Source organism: the organism of the source record quoted next, unplaced genomic scaffold (assembly GCF_019419815.1).
Source record: "Pyrus x bretschneideri cultivar Hongxiangsu unplaced genomic scaffold, Pyrus_bretschneideri_v1 Contig8, whole genome shotgun sequence".
NCBI lineage: Eukaryota > Viridiplantae > Streptophyta > Magnoliopsida > Rosales > Rosaceae > Pyrus > Pyrus x bretschneideri.
Genome location: NW_025999820.1, coordinates 7,854,847 through 7,876,834, shown reverse-complemented (window position 1 = coordinate 7,876,834; position 21,988 = coordinate 7,854,847). Strand labels below are relative to the sequence as shown.

Sequence of the window (21,988 nt, the reverse complement as noted above, 5' to 3'; positions counted from 1 at the left end):
TTATTCATCTTAATTAATATCTTGTTCAAATTCAAATATGAATAGGCGCTACATGTTTTCTTCATTTTGTTTTGACTAGTTGGAGATTTTAAAGAGTGGTGGTGTTTCGTGGATTATCCTGGATAGGTATTTCTCTTTAATCTAGTGCGTCCAGGGTTAAAACGCGATGCCTTCTTGTGGTTTAAGATGAATCTAGTGTAAAAAAGAGTGGTGGTGTTTGTATTTATTTATTTTTCCTCTACTGGGTTGAACCCCGTAACACTTCTTTGGTTGGATTTGAACTTGGAAAGCTGCTTTTTTTTCCTGTTTACCCGTATGCTTGCCGTTTGAAATGGATCACGAAAACTTGGAAGTTTTCGTCTTTTGTTGGACAAACTACAAAGACGACTTCTTTTTTCATTTCGGTATGGGCGGTCCAGCCATGCATGAGTAAACCAGCATATTCAAGTTCAAAAGGTCAAGCAACCCTCTCTCCCTTCTCTCTCTCTCTCTCTCTCTCTCTCTCTCTCTAGATTGTCATAGAATATTGAACATTGTTTTATATTTTCTTCATTTATTCCTAAATTTTGAAACGAATAGTTGTGACTTTGATGTTGAAAACTGGAAGCTTTGCTTAATTTTCACCTGCGGTGGTTTAATGCGGCTGCAGGAAGGTAAAATTACAGAAATATTCTCAATTGTTTGTTGGACAATTGCTTAAATTTAATATTGTTTGCTTTCTGTTTGAAAATTTAGGAATTGTAAACATAGCAGAAAATTTAAAGGCTTTGCTTAATTAGTTTACAAACAATCTGACCTTTGACATGTCCTTTAAATTTCTTACGTTAATGTTCTCTGGAGTTGTCTGTTTCTCACTTCGCTATAGAAGTCTTTTTAAACCTTTTAATGCTGCCACATTATTGCATTTAGTCAATATATATTGAATATAGTTATCGCTAATAGTTCTTAAAATATCAACGGTACGAAGCACAAGCTTTATTTTTATATAAATAAATTTACTGTGGGGGAGCTTATATCTGTAATGAAACTGGAAGAGAGTTTAAAGGCTCATTTTTGAAGTGTTTTTAAATGACTGAAAATATTTTGAGAGAAAATGCTTTTGAGTCTCAAAAATACTTGAACTGCTTCCTGTTAGAAACGTCATTTATGTGCTTCTTGCAGGAAGTACTTCAAGTGCTTTTCTAGGATTAACTTCTATTTTACAAAGGATTGGTTTCAGAAAACATTTTCTCTAAAAAAAGCTTTCAATAATTTAAAAACACTTCTCAAATGAGCCGATTTTACCTCCGAAAATATAGATAAAATTTTAATTTTAAGAGAAACATCAGAATTGTTGTTAAAAAAAGAAAGAAATTAAGGTTGATAAATTAAACAAAAACATAAGATGAGATTTTTCAATTAACGAAGCATTAGAATGAATCAAATCTCTGAAAAGTCTATTAAGAGATTTTTGAATACACAAACACATGTTCAAATTCTAAAGCCTAATAACCCCAAGATGGATAAGGAGTCACCTAATCTTTTGTTTGCATGGTGAAGTATTTGACTAACTAATCCCAAGAAGGCCTGTCGTATGTGTATATATTTTACTTAGATTCCAATCGTTCATGCCTCCAAATCAGTCTTTTCGTCCATGACTGCAAATCTGTCTTCTTGTCGAAAATAATTGAGAGATCCCTTAATATAGGTTTAGGCCTGAATATATGTACCTTGGGGTGTAAATATAACATGTAAAAACTTAAAGAGTGTTGCAAGCTACGATGAATGGACATGGTGGTATCCCTTCATATTCCCGTATTGTATTGTATCCTCATGTTGTGTTGTATTCCTGTGATCGTATCCATGTCCATGCATCCTAGGTAGCAAGTATTTGAAATTGGGTTGTGCACTTGCCTGTGTTTAGTTGTGCAATATTCTAATGGTTAGAGAGTGTTTGGGGTTTAGGGTCTTGTATCTGTAAATGGTTCGGCAAGTTGGTGCCAAGAGTGTTAACATCTCCATCTCTCTCTCTCTCTCTCTCTCTCTCTCTCTCTCTCTCTCTGTGTTGTAATTGCTTCAAGCAAGTTGGTTACTCTTAGAGAATTCCATATATGGAGTAGCCATGGAAATGAGTCCAGATTCTTAAGCCAAATTATATCTATTGCCCTGCTGTTTTATAAATAATTGGATAGCATATAGCTATATATATATATATATATATAAAATGAGGAATTTGCAGGAAATATTAAAAGATTTGTAGTGATTCAGTGAAAAAACTTTCATGTAGATAAAATAATTGCAGTTGAAATTATTTGAAAGTTTTTTTAATACAAGAGGAAATGAGAGATGGGAGAATTGAACTTAAGATCTCGGATGCAGGAATAAATGATCTTAAATCAACTGAGCTACAACCCCTTACAAAAATATTTCTGATAGAAAATAAGAAGGCTCCAAAAATGCTTTCTAAGTTGTGTTGATACTTGATAGAATTCTATAAAGTAGTAGTATATGTGTATGACACATCTCTAATTTAATTGCTTGAAAATTAATTCTTGCTGTGGAGCTTGAAGTATTAGCCCTCTGATGGACTGAATTGGCTTTTGAGTGATCCTGCATGGATGGATGGAGGGTGGCGGTTACAAAGAGACCATTCTGTTTTAGAGGGGCAGTTTAGTTCAACACAGATTTGCCCATCCCATCATATCGTATTAAAAAATGCTACTCGTACTACATTTGTCTTACCATATTTGTATTGTCTCTATACGTGTTTGTGTGCCCTGCACTATTAGAGAGATGGTATAAATGTGGTGAGTGTAACATTCTTAATCGTCTTCAATTTATATCGAAATTTTCTATATAGTATATATATTAGCCATTAAATCCTTGATCACAAATTAAACCATCTTTTGTCTTAAAACGTCATGCATTGAAGCATAGTAAAACTTTTGGTCATATATATATCATGTTTTCTGGTAAATTAGAGGGCGACTTTTGTTCCAACGAGTTAGGTCAAGTTTCGACCATATACATTTATTGAATTTTCTGTAGTGCACAATTAGGTTACACTTAACAAGAGCTGTTAAATTCTGTTAGGTTAAAAGATTTAACAATTCTTTTTCAAATGTGTAATTTAAATGTGCATTAGAAAAAGTCTTCTACATTTATCGTTGGGAAAAGTCTTCTACATTTACCGTTGGGATAGTGTGTGTGTGTGTCTCTCTCTGTGTATATATATATATATATATATAAAGCTAAATGTGTTGCTACAGTATGTTTCCATGTGATGCAGCTGTTTTATGGTAGATTCTTCCTTACAAAACTCTCTTTTTCTTCTTAAAATTAAACAAAATTTTATATATTGTAGACCCACCGAAAGAAAATAAACACATTCTGTCGTTGGATTCCGTAAGAAAAATACTTGATTAAGTCGAATTGGGGCAAATCTTATTAACTTTTAAACCTAATTATTATTTGTTGTTTTTTGATGAACAAAATCTTAACAAAAAGAGAAAACCATATGCATATATACATTCCCAATGCAAAAAATAATTGGTATTTACTTTTACAGAAATAATGATGAGATTGACGCCCATGTTTTTTTGGCTCAAAAAACTTTCCACTCCATCGGAATATATGCATATTATGTTTCCTTGAGCAGCGCAGAGAGTGAAAAAGCAGCAGAAAATTTTGGAAACACGGTTCAATACATCAATTTTTTTTAAACTTTAAAAATCATCAAAGGCCTCCATCTCCAATGCATTGGAATATTACACCAATTGTTATATTATATTAATTGTAAAATTACACTTTGTGTTTCGGACCGTATTTCCGTCCACAACAAAAAATCTCCTCAGTAATATTCGGTCCCCTGGACAACTGAGTAAGTACCTGGGGGAATTCAATTTTTCAATTTTTCAATTTTGTATCCATGCATTCAGTTTTCTTTGAATTTTGGGAAATCATCAAAGGCCTCCATCCCCAATGCACCGGAGTATTATTCTTTCAAAATTAGTTTTGTGAGTCTGTAGTTTTTTGTTACGAGTAGTAATTTTCAAACTCATATTTTTTTCCTTGTGCATTTCTTTCTTTGTTGTCGTATGTTTAGATAACGAGGGAGGAGTGCTGAACGAGTAAAGATATGAGAACAATTTTGCTCATTAATCTCTAATTGTGATGGAAATACAATATACATTCTAATTATTCGGATTAACATTAGTGGCTATACATTACTGCAATGCATATACTGAGAAGAAAGATAATGCTACACCATGATTAAAGAGTTGATGCATGAAACTGTTATGGAATTGTGAATTCTTCTCCAACATATCTCTATACAAAGTAACTTTCATATAGATACATAGATTTTGTGTTATGAAAGTACGGTATTCATTGAAACGTCGGAATAATATATACAATGGTAGATAGGGTGCAATGAAAAATGACTTTGTTATAGCTTTGCCGGAGCTTTCGATATTCAGTCTAAGAGAAGAAGAGTGGTTGCACCAAACAAATCAAATAGAACTATCCTCAATAAGTAAGTCTTAAGATTATATCCAGTGATTCTTCAAACCAACTAATTGCTTTTGAAGTTTCGAGATCTGAAGTTCAATATAAGGAACTACATACATACATACATACAAATATATATATATATATATATATATATATATCTAAGCATGGAAATTGTTGACAGTGGCAGACTGCGGATCTAGCTGTGTATGTACACGCTTTAGAGTAGTTCTAGCGTAGGAATCCTCCCTCTAGGAAATACACTATGCTATCCACCCAGTGAACAGTAACTGCCCTTAATGAACAGTAATTGCCTTTTGCATCTCCACCATTGCACTTCAATAGCCCTGGCAATAGGCAATAAAATATTAGTATTTTTTTAATTTATAAAATAGTACAAAATAATTTTATTTCTAATTTCGGATAAGATTTTTAATTGTTTTCATTGCGCCAAGGCGTCTCTCTACGTACTAAACGATTGGCTAAGTAATTTCCAACGACTGGACATCGATTCTTTGGTTCTTTTCTCACCCATTTTCTCAAGATAATTGGTATGAATAAGACTCCACATTTCTCGCAACTGCATCTCATTACCTGTAAGCGAACTATGAGTAACTTTAACTCAGCTAGTACACAACGCAATATCTTCAAGAAGCGTCCAATTCGTACTTGCATCAGTAGTCATTTTGTTGAAAAAAAATTGGATTGAAATTTTGAGAGAAAGATAGGAATTTGATTGAAAGTAGTTGAGAAAATATGAAATTGTGGTGTAAGGTAAATGATAATGAGAAGGTATTTATAGAAAAGTAAAAACAATTTTTTAAAAAAAAAAATTCATATTTTTTTTCGGATTTTTTACAATTTTTTTTTAAATTTTTATTGAACTAATAAATGTCTGTCGTTGGGTTTAAAAAAAAATTGAATTCCAACACTCCAGATTGTGCCACATGTCACAACAGTAACTTTCCTTAATTTTAAAACTATTATTTATTTATAAAGCAGAATAATATCAACCGTTGATCTCAGATCCAACGGTTGATATTAAATAAGATTTTTTTTATTTTTATTACCGTTGCAAATCGGACGGTCCAATTTAAAGAGCCGTTGAAACCGAACGGACCGTGGGAAGCCACGTGGCTTCCCAACGGTAATCTCGGCAGACTGCGATGCGAGCCCTATACTCTGAAAAGTTGTCGGTTGACGCGCCCCCATGAGCGAGTGAGTCGCACGTGCCTGACAGAAAAAAAAATATAAAATTGGGCTGACGTTAGCCCTGGTGTCACATCCACTCAGGCTGGCAATTCCTCACAGGCCCGGAGCTCTGGCCTCCACTCTCCCTCAGACGGCCCACACTGGAGCTTCAAGACCGGGCTATGTGGCCCTATTTCGTCCCCTGTCCCCTGAGCACTAGCCCACGCTGGAGTTGCTCTTAGAGCATAGTTTTTCTGTAAGGGGTTGTCAAGTGACTTTATTTTACTATCTTCCAAATAAAATGGCAAAAATTGTCTTGTATTGGGGAAGCATATTCGTGCCTATAGAAATTAGTTAGGGTGACTTTAAGATATAATCCTATCCACGACCTACATTGAAAATCTCAAATCTCAACTCAACTTCTTTCTTAAAGCCTAAGGTTTTCCTTGACAAATGCATCTTATCAACCTTATATATGTACGACATATTATCCAAGGGCAGATCATGTTTGTAGCGAGTAGATTAACGTAACAAGGAAACGTATTTGTGGTGTGTAGCTTGCTAGCTAGGTTAACATATACTAAAGAAAATTCGTAAAAAGCACATGTTCTGTAGACTTCTCAGAGACGTACAACATCAAACACTACTCTCTCCTGTATATGGCATCCAATCAACCAAAGGGTGGATGCATGATAGCCATACAACCCCACAACATTGCTCTCTCGTATACTCCATCACTCTCACAACATTGCCAACAGAGACCTCAGCTAGCTAACAGCCACATATTTCTAAAGTTTTGAGAAAGTATAAACCCAGATGTTTGGCACTGGGCTAATATATATTCTCTTCCTTTATAACTTTTGCTTGTACATTTATATAATTATATATACATATATGGACATCAGTGCAGTGTCTGCTAATTTATACTCTTCTTTTCTAACTTTTGCTTGTAAATATATATATCTATATATATATATATAATATAATTATATAATCATGTATAGACATCGCTGCAGTGTCTGCATTATTTTAGAGAGATCCAAGAGCAATAGCTAAACAACATATTAGCTAGGTTAATTCCCCTAGTAAGCACAAAAAAGTCATAATTCAAAAGGGGGCACTAGGGTTTGTCATGGTGTATTAGGGCAATTATAGGCAGGCGGGGTTGGCATGCAATTTGATCAGCTCTAGGGTTGGTACTTGGTAGGCTGAGCCCAATGCATAATGTGATCTTCTGTGTGTTGGCCTGGGGGGCAATATAATTGAGTTGCTGTGGTCCCCACAAGTAGGCAATTTGCTGCAAAAAGTTTTTATTTTTTCCTTTCATTTTTTTTGCTTTGCTTTGCCCTCGATCAATTAGCTGTTTCGTCCCAAACCCTATTTGCAATCTGAGAAAGAGAGAGAGAGCACCAATATAGCTGAATGTGCTGATCAAACCGAATGCCAAATTGGTGGGAGTTGAAGTTTTTTTTCCATATTCCATAACTTGTAAAGGCTGTGTCTGCTGTCAGCAGAAAACAAGGCTGCAAGTTTGAAGGCGTAATTGAGGCATATTTTGGAAAAAACCAAGCTCTTACATGTAGTGAATTGTCTCTTCGAGGACCAGTAAATATTCTTTCGGTTGCTAGCTAGTTGCTTATCTCACGGACGTCGTCTTTGGAATTAGGTTAACATAAACCCTGCTGCAAAACTACGCCTATAGTTAATCTGAAGAAATTAATTAAAGACCCATCTCGTATTAGGGTTCCTAAAGTTCAAACTCTAGTGTTAGCATAATATCCAAATTCTAAACCACGAAGCTTTGATAATAAATAGGGTTCATCTACAATATACATGTATGAAATGTATCGGTGTTTAAACAGTTAGATCAAACATGTCAAATATTAATCCATGCAAATTAAACGGTTTAGTGCACCAGTGCATATCATATATACACCGTTTAAATTATAAAGATTGTAGGGGTGGAAGGCATGATCTTGGAATATATATATATATATATATATATATATATATATATATATGTGTGTGTGTACTTATTTCTATATTGACTTTTAGTGATAAGGTGCTTGAATGCGAGAGCTAGGTAGAGCTCTCGAAGACTCGACCTCCCACTTGCTTTGACAGCCCCACGGAATTTTCATGTGGCAATCTTACTTTTCCCCAACAAATCTCTCTGAAACGGATTGATACATTCATATATATGGACGACGTTTCTGAATTGACATGCATCAAAGTGAAACCCAATATTTCCGTTTCAAAGAGAATCGGAACGTCGTGACTCGTGAGGTCTAAAATTCAGTACAATTAATGACATATATAAATACTTATACATAATACTTTAATGCAGTCAATCACTCGTATATACACAGAGGCCAAAACTTTTTTTTCTTGGGGGATTATTATTTTTTTTTTTTTCAGATGTCAATAGTATAGGCTTGCTCTTATATTTGGGAAGAATGTTTGCCGCTTGTGGCAAAAATCGTGCCCCACCTGTTTGATTGTATTGGTACTGGTTGTATTCGTAGTTACTCGATCTAATTAATTTTTCTTCTTGAGCAAATTTTTTTTTTTTCTTTTTTTTTTTTGTATAAACAAAGGGAAATATCCTGAGAGTGGTACTTGGCCGAAAGAAAATTAGTGAGAGGACTATTTCTGTGCCAAGTTTTCTCCATATTTCCTTCTTTTCTACAGGAACATCTCCAACGGCTTAACCAAACCATGTTGTTTGAACTTCAATAAATTTAACCCAAAACCACAAAGCTTGATCCACAGCGTAGTTATATCCCAGTTAACCTAGCTTTGTAAATGGTTGCAAGATTTCTTTCCCTTCCATACGGCCGAGATTCAGTGTTAGCAGCCCATTGAGTTATTAATGGACAACTGTTAAGACCTATTTAATTTGATATTACCATAAAATAAAGATGAGCATGGTAATAGTGAAGATGGTATAAGGTAAAATCAAACTAAATCCGTCTTATAATAAGTACCTTTTAATAAATAGTATTCAAAGTTATCAAATGAAAAAAATATTCAAAGTTGTAGGAGTAACATTTTTAAAATCGGCTAAGCCAAAACAATCTTCGAATTTCATGCTAAACTAATTAAAATATACCTAGTGTTGTTGGAGATGCTCGAAGTCATGAGCCTGGAGAAAATTTGAAGTAAAAAACAAGAGATAATGTACTGACGGAAAATTAGATGCAAATGATACATAGCAGAAGAAAGATTTTTACATGCAATAAACTCGGAGGAGAAAACGAAGCGCCACAGAAGGATTACAGTGAACGCAGGGAAGCAAGTCTGTCAGCTCGTCGATCTTTCTCCAGCGTATGCCGATTTTTCACTACCAAAACACGATGTCGATGAACTCCTTTGCTTCTCTCGAGTTGTGGCGATATTCGGTTAGTATTTTCGTTGTGAAAGCTCTGCTGCTTTCACTGAGAAGATGGAGCGCGGGGTTTGCCTTTGATGGAGTTGAGGTGTTGGGCCACGAAGATGATGCCCATTACAAGTATGAGGCAACCAACCAGGGTACTGAAGAAGAGGGCACCTGGTTGCCTTGTCTGGACAAACCCGTACACCCCGGTACTCGTCACAACAATAAGATCAGTGAGCCCGTCGTTTGAGAAGTCCTCGGTGATCAGGGCGTGTGTAGGCGGTGCTGGAAGGACAACTGATGTTACGATACTTCCTCCAGGAGAAATCACCACAGCCTCTTGTTCTCCGGCAGCAAGGACCACCTCTTGAATATCACGAATTCGCAACGAGAATGACTTCAGTGTAGGGACCACGTTACCAGTCTCCATCAACCCTGACGGAGATGGAAGATTTGACCATATAGCACCCGTCGTCAGCTGCCACTGCCAAACGGCATCATGGCCATGCAATCCAGGGGAGTATGATGTTACCTGAAAGAAAGTACACATCTTAAGTTGCCAATTCTGCATAAGTAAACAGTATCCTGTACCTTACAAGATTATAATTGAATTTTGTGAGTGATCTCATCCCAATCCATGACGCGATCAAGATTAGAATGCATACCTCACCACGATTTGTCAAGAAGACAACATCACCATGGCTTCCCTTACGATGCCTATGGCCATCTCTTCTCGGAATGAGAATGGGAGTTGCTACCTCCAACGATGCTAAATCATGAGTTCGACCAAAGCCTCTAGAATATTCTCCATGTTGGAATAAGTTAAAAAGGGAATGATGACATATCGAAGCATTAAATAGTTGTTCTCGAACGGGTACACCAGAGGTCGCAACAGCCCAACAGGGACGGAGCACTTCCATGGATCCACTAGCAACAGTCTGCTCAGCGCCATTTCCCCCTACAGCCTGCAGAGAAGGCACAGATTCTGTCACATTTATCACCCATGATGCAGCCATAAACAAAATCTACACTTCTGGTCACAATTTAATTATGCCACATTTATCCCTGCATTTCCTCCTTTTTTTCGTTGTGGTTGTCCACCAATCATAAATTTTTTATCAATGTGCTTTAGATCCACTGAGCATAATTCAACAGACATTAACTTCCAACATCCACTGAGCATTAAACTTTTACGCTGTTCAGCCAACTAGAACTGAGATAACAGACCAAAGGTAGAAAGTCAAGAGATGTGCACCTGGACATGATCTAGGACTCCATCGCCATTTATATCAGCATGAAGGCCACCCTCTTGAAGATGAAGCTGATAAGATCGATAAATATTGCATTACATTGGTTAAGAGATAACATAAATATTCCACAGTTGAAACAAAGTTTTTCTATGTATGTACATATATCAGATAGAAAGTAAAAATAAGAAATGAAGGACTGAGCTGAAGCAGGGTGGATCTCTCTCAAGTCTCAACAAAAAAAAAAATAAAGAACAAAGGCTGCTCTCTTTCTTTCACAAACCAAAGCATGAATGGTAATCATATCAAGTGTAATTTCACTTTGGTTATGACGCTACAAGGGAAATTGAGTGGGCTTTTCGTTTACCTTACAGAAAGTGCGGCCAGTTGCTAAGTGAATAACTTCTATTCCTTCTTTTTGATGAGCTACAACGACATTAGGGACCCACCAAAGTTGAGTGTGGTTTGTTATGGTAGGTATATATTGATATGGCTGCATCAGCAACATAAACAGGTCAAAAATGAATTTCAACATACAATAAACAATCTTAAATTTAAATGGTTCACAAGTCGCACCTTCTTAGATTTTGCTGAACCAGCATACTGTGTAGCTTTTCCAATCAAGTTTGAAATTTTTTTTGTTGAGTCCTTTCCAGGAGGATGGTTTTCTTCTGGCTTGTGGAAAGGGAAGTTAATAGTCTTTCCGGATGTTCTCTTCACTGTTTTCCTTTTGTGCCGCCTGAAATGTGCAAGTTCCAACAAAGTATCTTCTCTTCTATCCTGGTAATGGCATGCAAATTGGCAAATCACTTACCACAAAATAATACATTCAGTTGAACAGAAGTGCAATTAACGGAGTCAAGGACAGTCCTCTTAACATACCCAATGATGTGGCATAACTCCAAGGATAGATTCTCTGAATTCCCTACATTCATACTACAATGTAACATATATCAGGGGGATTATCTCAAAAGAATCTATCATAAATGAAGTCCAAACAAGCATGAATCATAAGCAATTTAGAGCAACAAGATGAAAACTAGTAACCTACTTTCAGGTAAAGAAAATGTGTACTGAGAGACAGAGAGAGAGATTTCCATAAGCTTCTTCGGGGACCATTTTTCGAGTTGAAACTCAAATATTTCATATGTTTGACCAAAACAAAACTCCAAAGAATAAGAGTTTCACAACATTATACAAAGTACAACGAAAAATTGATTAACATATACACTGGGTAACTGTAACAAGTAACCATGCAGTTTTGTAAATGGTAGAATAACATACCTCTCCTGGACGACGACTGTTCATAGCCTGAACATCAAGCTTGTAGTTATGCTGTGGAATTAACCGTGAAGCATCTGAAGAATTCTCTTCAATATTCTAAACAACCAAATGACTGAATCAGCTATTCGAGAAACAAATACTTCAATATTCTTAATCAAAAGTTGGAATCATCAATCAGATAAGAGTTAAACACCAGGTAGTAGTGTAATAGTAACATGCATCAATAAGATGCTAAAAGAGAAAAATTCTAGCTTGTACATCTGCTATAATTTTTTTGGATATATTACACCAGAAAATTAATGTCTTCCTAGTTTCTAAGTATAGTATGAACTATAAAGCATAGAAGTGCTAAAGTAAAAAGCATATGTACAAAAAATACGAAGATCACCTCATTCTTTCTAGTCCATCTAATAGTTCCAGAGTTACCAGCAAATGCATAAAATGCAAAATGGCGTAAATCCACAGTTCCTGAACTCTCAGAAGCCTGCACAAGATAGATAGAAGAAACCATCTAAACACTATGCTTCAGTAAATGCAAAAATCTGTAGATCAAGTTATCCACCCTAATTAAAAAAAGCAAGAGTTTTACATGCATAAACCAAAAAATGCTTTTACCTCCTTTTCAGTTAGATTTCTTCTATGCTGCTCAGCATTTCGATCCGCCATCCCAATTTCTTCAAAAGGATCCATGAAAATCTAAAAAATGACAAGAAATCACTTTTAAAACCACTGTAGACTGATTAAAAATGCGAGTCTTCAGTTTAAACATTACAACAGCAATAACAAGTCAAATATAGAAGTCTGGTTTCAATCAAGTACTCCAAAAAAAGGAATTTACGACGACAAGAAAGGACAACAAATAGAAACTTGTGAAATACCAGGAGCAGTGAAGCAACGAATATAGAAAAAAGAAAGCTGTAACAAAAGCAAGTCCAGTTTGAACCATTATAATCGATATTCATCTTGACGGAAAAGTGCAAAGAAGATTAAGGTCAGCATTTCTTTATCAACATCCTCAAAGTTTGTAAAGACAAATAATTAAAGGATGCTAAAGCTAGTAGATAATGCTTCTGCCATCACACGAGATGAATTGTTTAGAAGTTATGAACGAAAACCGTGGGCTTTAAAGTTCGCAAACAATCTTGGCAGTAGGATATATACTTGTAACCACACATGCTTTCTCCATAACGGATACTCGAATGAAAAGTTGATTCCAGAATAAATGGAAACAAATTAGAACTGAATAATATAACAAGAAACATACATGAGGCTGCATTTCCATCCTTCCACCAACAATCACCAATCCTGTATCCCCATGCTTCAAGGTGTAGTTACTTATTGAGATGGCAATCTCCCTATGGTGCGCGTTATGTGGAAAATCCTCCTGTAAAATTCCAACTAGAATAAGACTATGGACTCGGATAACACCAATCAGGTCACCATTTCCCTATAAAGATATGAACAAAATTCCAAACTTTCCACAAACCTGTAAATTGACTTCCCACAGCCTTTTGAGGTTGGAATCAAAGCACATAACAAACCAACCCGACGTAACAACCACCAAAACTTGCCTGGGTCTTTGCCCCGGCCTAAGCTTGTCAATAACCCCGGTGGCCATTGCCACAGCCTGTCTGCCGGAGGAGATGCGGATTTTGTCAGGCAAAAGGCTCACCTCCGCAAGCACGCGCGCGTTGCTGAATCCTTCGTCTACACGCCTACTAAGAGGCTCCAAAACCTAACAATAACAAAAATTACCAATAACACTAAACCCTCAGCATACCTAACAAGTAAGTAACAATGAAAATGAAGAGAGAGAGAGACCTGGATTTTGGCATCGTGGGTGGCGACGAGGACTTCCTTCTTGCCGTCGCCGTTGAGATCGGCGACGATCGGCGGAGGAAGGCGGTCGCCTTCGAACTTGATCGGGTAGTCGTCGGAGAGATGCATCCACGCCTCTCTGAAGGAGAAATCACCCTCGTGCTGAAATTCCAAAATCAAAATCCAATCAGAAACAATTCAATCCGAGTTCAATTCAATAGAAATACATAAATTCGATTGTCGTTAAGAGTTTTTGTAGGGCTTTTGAGGGGACCTGAAGAGAGAAGAAGATGGCGAAGGCGGAGAGCATGAGAATGGCCAAATCTCGCTTCCTCATGGTGAAGTCTCCGCCGCCGAGAATCCAATTTCGCGGAGGACGGAGTGTTGAGCTGCAGCGGTGAGTGGATCCTTGGAGAATCTGCGACTGTGGCCGTTACTTTCGGGAAGATTTTACCTCCACTGCTCCAGAAGACGGCGTGTGACTTCCGGAACTTCCTTTTGCCACGTCAGTTGATGCAATAGCGTGCTGCAACGTCATTATTTCATTTGTTTTTTCTTTTTGTTAGGAATATTTTACCTTATTTTTGTATTACATATTTATATACATACAACATACAAGCGTGTGAAAAACCATTTTTTCACTTTGCGATTGCTGCTGTTGTTTCTTTTGAAAACTGTTTTTGCTGTGACGTGATAATATATATTTATGCTAAAAAGTAAGTAAGTATTTGATAAACTACGATGTTAAAAGTGTTTTTAACAAAAAAAACAGACAAAGTAGTCGTCAATATGAAAATTTTATTAAAAGTTATTGTTCACCCGGCTTTTATGAAAAACCATATTTTTGAAAAGCATGATTAGAGCTGTCTCTGTTTTAGACCCACGATATTAAAAACAAAAACTTTTTTTTTTTTTTACCAAACACAATTTTAACTCTAATTTTTTTAAGAAGCTACTTTTAAAAAAAATTTTGGAACCCCAATCTAGCCATGTCTCGCATCTTAAATTGCAATTAATCATTTCTTTTACTTATATTTGCACATTGTAATTAAGCAAGTAAACGTCGTCCTTTTTTACGGAGCACAATCCTTTAGTCAGCGTATTCAGATTACTCTTCTTCTCAACCGTTAAACGTTATATTTATCAGCTAAATGTTAGCCTAATGATATTTCCCTTCGCTTTGTCATGCAAAATTCCAAAGTTCAAATTTCCTACCCAATACTCGAATTTAACGGACGTCGGTGGTTTTGATATTAGTAATCTCGAGAGGAGAAAACTAAGGCAACAAACTGTAATAAAGAGCAAACAAAGGAAGGCAACTTAGAAAATAAAAATATTTGAAGCTTGTCCAGTAAAAAGATTAGCCCTTCTTTTTCACATTTCACTACATACATTCATATACATTATTCCCAACTCTTGTGCGCTCTTCATAAACTGTGACATCCACAACAAAGTCGGAGTCCGGCCGTTAAGTGCTGTCCACCGGACAAAGGAAAGTACAGAAGCATCTGATTTCTAGCTACTTTCTCTACACATTTTGAAGGAGAAGCGTCGGTGTGTAGCTTGGTTAGACATTGGTCTGGTTGCAGTGACCGGTACAGAATGTAGTTCTATGATTTTATCAAATCATTTTCAGTAGGTTGTTTCAACATCTTGTGCTTCCTCTTCGTCTCTAGATATGAAGCAAGTTGTGCGTTCTTCCTTTTGGCCAGCTCCAACTCCTTCTCTAGGTTTTCAACCTATTTCGTTCCACAAACAAAAAGCAAAGCTCGGTATCACGTTATTTAACAAACTTGAGCACTAAGTCATTCAGCCTGCCAACTTGAATTAATGACGTAATGAATCAACGATGTGATGCGGAACTTCATACATACCGTCTTCCTCAACTCAGACTCCTTCTGCATCTGTGCATCACACCTGTAGCAAAAGGGTTTTGTTGGGTTCAAGAGAAGAAACAAATAGAGAGACTCAATTATATAGCATGTAAATATCTCGGTGCCACATTCCCAACTAATTATGCCTGGTACTTGAATGCAGATTTAAAACGATACCTCATGAAAAGTTGTATATTCTCTTCGCATATCTGATCAACTGTCATGGGCTCTATATCGTCCGCAGACCCCACTACCTCATTTGACATCTGCATTGGCATTCAACAATGTAAGAATTGTTTATTCTGTACTCAGAGCAAAGCAAAATTAGAAACAAGACAATGACACTGAAATATAGAGAACCCAGAGGAGTTTATCAGGGTCTGTTGTGGTCCACTGCCCTAGAAATCGTAGTACGCATCATCGTTCTTTTATAAGGTTTATGAACATGAGTGTGATGAACCTGCTGAGCACATGATATGTCCTAAACCTCCAACTGGCCATGGCCTTATATTTACTTTTTAAGCATTTCAACTTTCAACTGATTATTTGGTTGAACATCAACAGTGTTTGTTCTTGTTTAACTACTGGCAAGTAAGTTTTCTAAGAGTGAAACCAGCTCCTCTGCAATGTAATACATAACAATGTTTGAAAGTCATAGACAATATGAACACTGCAAACATTTGAGACCCAAAGCTAGAGACTGTGCTACCAGAAAACTCTTGAATATCCTTGGTACGATGTTTAACCAAGAATGTTCTTAACCATTGCGTGCTAGCTGTCAACTGTACTAAATAGATTGAAACAACGAATGGTAAGAAGCAAACAAGAAATTAATACTCTGTCTCACTTACAGTTGGCGAATCGTTTTCAAAACCAGTTTGGTGGCCACTTCCATGCTGCCCATTGCTCGTATCTTGTACAATATTAGCAGGAAGGTCATCCATAGTTTGGTCAAGATTCATCGAATTTGGTCCATCTCTAGCAGAAGATTTATACGTCGGGTCCTTTGGCAGGTTGCGAGTAAAACCAATAGGCTGATATCCCACAAAGTGACATTTGCTTTTCCTGTCTTGTCCAGAACAATTCAACAACTCAGAACGGTGAAAATACATGATTCTGTGTCAGGAAAGCACATCAATGTAAAGAAAGCCAATACTTGTGTGTGCGAGAGAGAGAGAGAGAGATCAAAGGATGTATGGCATACACATACAGTCAAAATTTAAAGTGATCAATTGTATATTAACATCTTTCATGAGAAAAACACTTTACAAAGGTTTAACATGGAAAATGAAGTACTACTAGATACCATACCTAATGTTCAACTCATTCTATAAATGCTAAGGGGAAAATGACCAGAATCCAAAAGAGAGATCAAAATTTTTCTTCTATGCTGCCCCCATTTTATGAACAGATATGGACCTTCCATGGCATCAAGTTCCAACTCATGGAGTGGAAGCTTCTTTCCTGAGACCACTTTATAATGGATAGACATCTGCAAAATATATTCTATGTGTGTGTGTATAGAATTTAGTGCTGTTGACTTCTCTTCTATGCCTGGTCTTTCTTTTGTACACCCCCAGTGTGCCCAGGGTATTATTAAACCTTTTCCTCATTTAAAAAGAATATAATTTAACCATTAGTTTTCTTTCTTTTCTTTCATAAGGACCAGACACCCCTCAACAATAACAATGACATCCCAACCCCTGTAAAGAAAAAGGTTGTCTGTAATTTGAAAGTTGCAATAACTCACCAGAAATCATTTACCATTTGTTTCAGCCTATTTTCAAGCCGGGTAAACAATGAAGATCTCTCAAAATCCTGCTTATCATGTGCGGGCTCTATAAAATTTGCTTCAAGAATTCCTGGTGATATGTACATTAAAGCATATTAAATAAACGAATACGTCCAGAACATATCTACAATGAGAAATACGGAGTTAAGGAATCATACCAACAACACCATTCCCCTTTGAAGAACCATCAGCTGTGACTTTCCAGAAGGGCTGCAACAACGTGAAAAAAAAAGTCACTGCATCAGTTAACTGGAATGTCACTGGTCACAATTACACAATGGCCATCCTTATCATGTAGCTCACTTGATATTGCATTAATTTTCATTATAGATTCAGCTAAAGAGTACGAAAAGCAACAAATAGCCAAATTTCACAGCGCTGTGTGACTGAAAGTCAATTCGGCATATTGTACTTCCATGAATTACATCCATTTTATTGATCATCTAACCCAACTTACAACTTCAAACCGTAGTATACTATATGATTCACGATATACTAATTTGCAGTTAGCAACATAAGTTTCAAAAAGATAGAAATTGCACTTCAGCATACTCAAAACATACCCTGATGAGGCGATTCTTGTGGTACAAATTGAAGCCACTAACTGCAAGTGCAGGTGCCTCTTTAATGAATCCAATGGTTGTTTCCACTGTAACCTTAAGCAGGAAACCAGGTATTTGAATTATTTTTCATTTCAGAACTACAAAACTTCCATAGCTCAAGAATGTTGCAGGGAAAAAGGAAAGATAACTTACCTCTTTCAATATAGCCAGCTGAGGCTTGTACGGTACAATGTCTACATATTTCAAGTCATCTTTAATATCATATTGCTGTACAGGTTTTCCCCTTAGTATAATCTTGAAGTCTGTAAATCTTCTGAGGTACAGAATGGAAGCATAAGCCTGATCATAAGAAAATGACTGAATAAGAATCGTCATAGTAAAACAACTGTTGCTGAAAAATAGAATCGTCATAGTAAAACAAATGTTGCTGAAAAAAAATAAAAAACATACGTAAAATTTAGATAAGTTACCCTCAATGAAAAGCGGATACGGTAAGATATATGTGATTGTATATCGTTGATTTTCCTTTGTGCTACAACCGAAGTTACACGGGTAGCTTCTTCTCTCAACCGTATATCCTGCATCAAACATAAAGAAGAACCACAAATACTAACAAAATCAGGATCCTCTCTAATGTATTTATTGGTGCACATGCAACAACATTGAGTAAAATGATGAACGATAAATCCTTCAAATCCATGTCAGGGATTTTATATCAATGGATATGCTTACTCCCACCAACCTTTAAAAGTTAAAACTAAAGGCGCATGGAATACAATGTTAACATTAATATACTAAAAGTGTAAAATACAAACCAACATATCACTTTTTTAAATCAAAATAATATGATATACCAACAAACTCAGTTGGCAAGTTTTGCCGACTTAATGTGACAAAAACCTGTGTGCACTGCTGTTTAAAAACGTGGTTCGATGGTACACAACAGCAAGTAATAAACTAAATATACAGGAAACTAATGACAACTTATTACTTATTATACAATATCATAGAGAAGAATTTTTGTTCATCATTATTTAGAAAAAGTAAAGACTCATCTTCATAAATGATGAAAGAGGAGCACTATAGCCAATTAGTGGTTATTAGGGCAGAGTTCAGCTGAGTTGACTTAAGAAGCTGATTTGGGACACTAAAGCATGGCTGTGTCTCATACTTGTAGATGCAAACATTTAGCATATCCCATAAAAGAGGACAGCTGAAAATATGTGCCTAAAGCATGGACTTAAGAGAGATTTTATAATTTACGTACAGCCAAATAAGTTTGACATACCTCATCATCATCATCGAAACTCAGCTCATATATTCCTTCATCATTTAGCCACAAATTGTATATAAGTATTCTTGTTCCATGCAATCCGATTTCCTCAAACTGCAAAATATAATTATTCAAAAAAGCTAGTCAGGGAACAAAGCATGCAGACACCAACAACAATAACAACAACAACAAAGCCTTTTCCCACTAAGCGGGGTCGGCTATATGAATCCTAGAACGCCATTGCGCACGGTTCTGTGAACAAAGTATGCGGACACCAACCTGAAAAATAGAAAGTAGTGGCATTTCATGGCTCTTAGTCTTGTATTATTGTAAATTAGGTACAAAAATGGCGGCCTGGTTGTGGTTGTACAAATGCCAGAGCAAAAGGCATCATGGCGTGTTGAATAGAATTAATCCACATACTAATAGGGTGGACTTATTAATCTTAAGATTTTAAAACGCAGTCCTCAACAAACATCAAAGTAAGGGAAAAGTGAGCATAAATTTTTGCCCACAATACACCACAATGGGATTGCTCGTATCCACATACCACCATACAATCTTTGTTGTTCTAATAGCTAAAGGAAACATGAAGACTGAAAGCTATGGGAGAGAACCAATTACGCATGAAAGACATAATAAAATATATCTAAACAACAATAGAGGTTGTCTTTTTGAACAATCTTTCCTTTACTTGTATAGACTGGTAGAGAATGTGATTCTTCTTTCCTTTTTAACATGAAATTTAAATCATATCCACAAAACCCCTTCCAACTATGTGACTACTATCTAAAAGCAGATGCCGCCAATTTACAACTATTGTTTCAACTGAAATAACTTTATGTTACTGAACTTATTGCTGGTGATGATACCACAAGATTACAGGATTTTACTTCTGTACAACTATGGAAGTATTCGAAAGATAAAAAACTACTGTATAGTATTTCTGTAAGAAGAACCATCCAAAACACCTGTCCCATGAGATCGTCCTTTGATGCAAAGGGAGACCATTCTAAGATTGTTTTCAAATTAGAAGTCCAGTCATCCTGTGAGCCATAAATTATTGGTTCCACCCAATTTCCAGAGATGTCATAATCAACCTACAATTGAAATAAAAACAAAGTGTGAAATGTGAGTCACTTGCAAACTCTCAAGGAGGAAAAGAGAAGTTTAATGTTAAAGGGCCAAACAGTACCATTGGAACAATAACGTCATCCTGCCCAGTTCTCCGTAGGAATGTGTAAGATAAAAGACCAACACTCTGGGTAGCTTTTCTAAAAGACAGGTATTAGGGCAGAGTAAGTCAAAAACATTGAATTGATTTATGTCAAGGATAAAATATTCAAGGAAAACAGAGGAACTAAGAATACTAGTCCAAGTGAAATCACATAGCCACGTATACCAATCAATGAACATTTTCGGAAAAAACATGCAAGTCCAAGCTAGAGACATTCACAACAATCAAGTTTAAATCATAGCTTCAAGATGTAATCTTTAGTTTCAGTAGACTGGATGTGTTAATATGGTTGCGAATGTTTGTGGCTGTAGTGGAAAAGAAAGGTGGTACAGTGGTGGGAATTGATTGACTAAACTACTTTGAAGAGGAAAATAAACTAAAAAGAAAAATAAATAAAACATACCCTGCACGAATTGCACGACTGAAAACAATTACATCAGCACCTAGCCGCATAGTGCTTGTCTTGAATCCATTACCATCTGAAAAGGTACACACTTGTCAGATGTCAAGATGAACAAAAACATGCAAAGATCTAGGATTTCACTGACACAAAAAACTACAAAACTCAGCATGTATCATACAGTGAGCTTCAAGTGCAGACATAAAAAAATTTCAATGAGCATTCAACCGCTCAATATATACACTGAGCCACAACAAATGAAATAACTATAACCCTGAACTGACATAAAATGCCATGCTAAGTCATGTTTTACACATGAAAACTTTTTCTTTAGCAGAAGAAAAACAAATTCTAAAAACTATCCATAAGCAACTCGTTGAAACAAAAATTCAACAAGAAGATGACATGTTTGAAAATAAACATACAGACCCGCATAATTATGCAAATGATATACCATCGAATTAAGCCAACAGAAAATAAAACAAGAAGATGGTTATAATTACATTGCCCAATAGTCGTGTTTGCCTTCTTTGTAGAATACCCCAAGCTCATGCATTTGCGCATACCTTCGGGATCCATTCCACCGCCATCATCTGCACAGAAAGCATCACAACCATTTCCAATTTTTCTTTTCTTTTCTTTTCATGACACCACATATCATTCCAAAAAATAGTGATTGCTAAACACACTGAAACCACACCTTGGAAAAGTAAGGCTGGAGAGTTATCTTTCGCAATGTCGATTTTATCGACACTCACGAAAGTTGCACCATTTTGCACCTGAATTAATGTAGAAAAAGTAGACAAATTAAACATAAATTCAGTGTAATTTTCTTCATTTTTTGGTGCACTCATATTCTGAAATTTACCTCATCAACAGCATTATCCAAGAGCTCAGCAATGGCTGCAAAACGTATAAAATTAAATGAGAGAACTTTGAAAATCAGGAAGAAAAAAAACCCTAACTCCCAAAAGATGCAAAGAGCTTTACCGCCAAAAGCCCATTTGTGCGAAGTGGCATTGGAGTGAAGAAACTTGGGATGGACTCGGGCGTGCTCAAGCTGCCCCTGTGCAATGGAGGCCCTGCTGGTGGGACCCACTGCATAATCGCCGGCTCGCCAGAAACTACGAGATTCTAGGGTTTGATAGTTGGGGATCACAGGCTGTTGCAGAGGTTGGGATGTCGTCTGCGGCGGTGGTTTGTTTGTCTGATTTTGTGGTCCGGCGCCGTTCTCGTCGTCGCTGTCGAGCTCCACCACGGTAGTGGCGTCCTTCTCCCTTTTAGGCGCCATTCCTAATACTCGCTCCCAGTCTGTTTCGCTCCCGTTGCTTCGGCCTGCAAATTTTTGTCTGCCGTTGAAAGGGACAAAACGCACCGTTTCGAGACAAAATTCTGTAGCTAGGCTTGGGCCGGTCATTTCAAGTCTTCACGAGGCCCACCTGTAA

The 21,988-nt window shown here is 36.6% G+C and overlaps 2 protein-coding genes across 2 annotated transcripts; both read right to left on the bottom strand.

Annotated features, from left to right (window-relative positions):
• Positions 1-8,651: 8,651 nt before the first annotated feature.
• On the bottom strand, positions 8,652-13,842 carry LOC125473039. Its single transcript, XM_048575272.1, has 13 exons — positions 13,679-13,842; positions 13,408-13,566; positions 13,073-13,321; positions 12,851-12,970; positions 12,202-12,282; positions 11,975-12,070; positions 11,587-11,682; positions 11,185-11,238; positions 10,879-11,082; positions 10,670-10,795; positions 10,311-10,376; positions 9,721-10,020; positions 8,652-9,587 (listed from the first exon to the last, which is right to left on the bottom strand). Exons 1-13 carry the CDS (start codon positions 13,739-13,741, stop codon positions 9,114-9,116), a joined length of 2,088 nt encoding a protein of 695 aa, XP_048431229.1. The 5' UTR covers positions 13,742-13,842; the 3' UTR covers positions 8,652-9,113.
• An 882-nt stretch (positions 13,843-14,724) lies between these two features.
• LOC125473040 (protein MICRORCHIDIA 2-like) lies at positions 14,725-21,904 on the bottom strand. Its single transcript, XM_048575273.1, has 17 exons — positions 21,534-21,904; positions 21,412-21,446; positions 21,244-21,322; positions 21,047-21,136; positions 20,547-20,622; positions 20,102-20,180; positions 19,878-20,006; positions 18,922-19,020; positions 18,104-18,211; positions 17,826-17,972; positions 17,634-17,726; positions 17,229-17,280; positions 17,029-17,140; positions 16,130-16,343; positions 15,456-15,544; positions 15,279-15,321; positions 14,725-15,143 (listed from the first exon to the last, which is right to left on the bottom strand). Exons 1-17 carry the CDS (start codon positions 21,832-21,834, stop codon positions 15,015-15,017), a joined length of 1,875 nt encoding a protein of 624 aa, XP_048431230.1. The 5' UTR covers positions 21,835-21,904; the 3' UTR covers positions 14,725-15,014.
• Between the last annotated feature and the right edge of the window lie 84 nt (positions 21,905-21,988).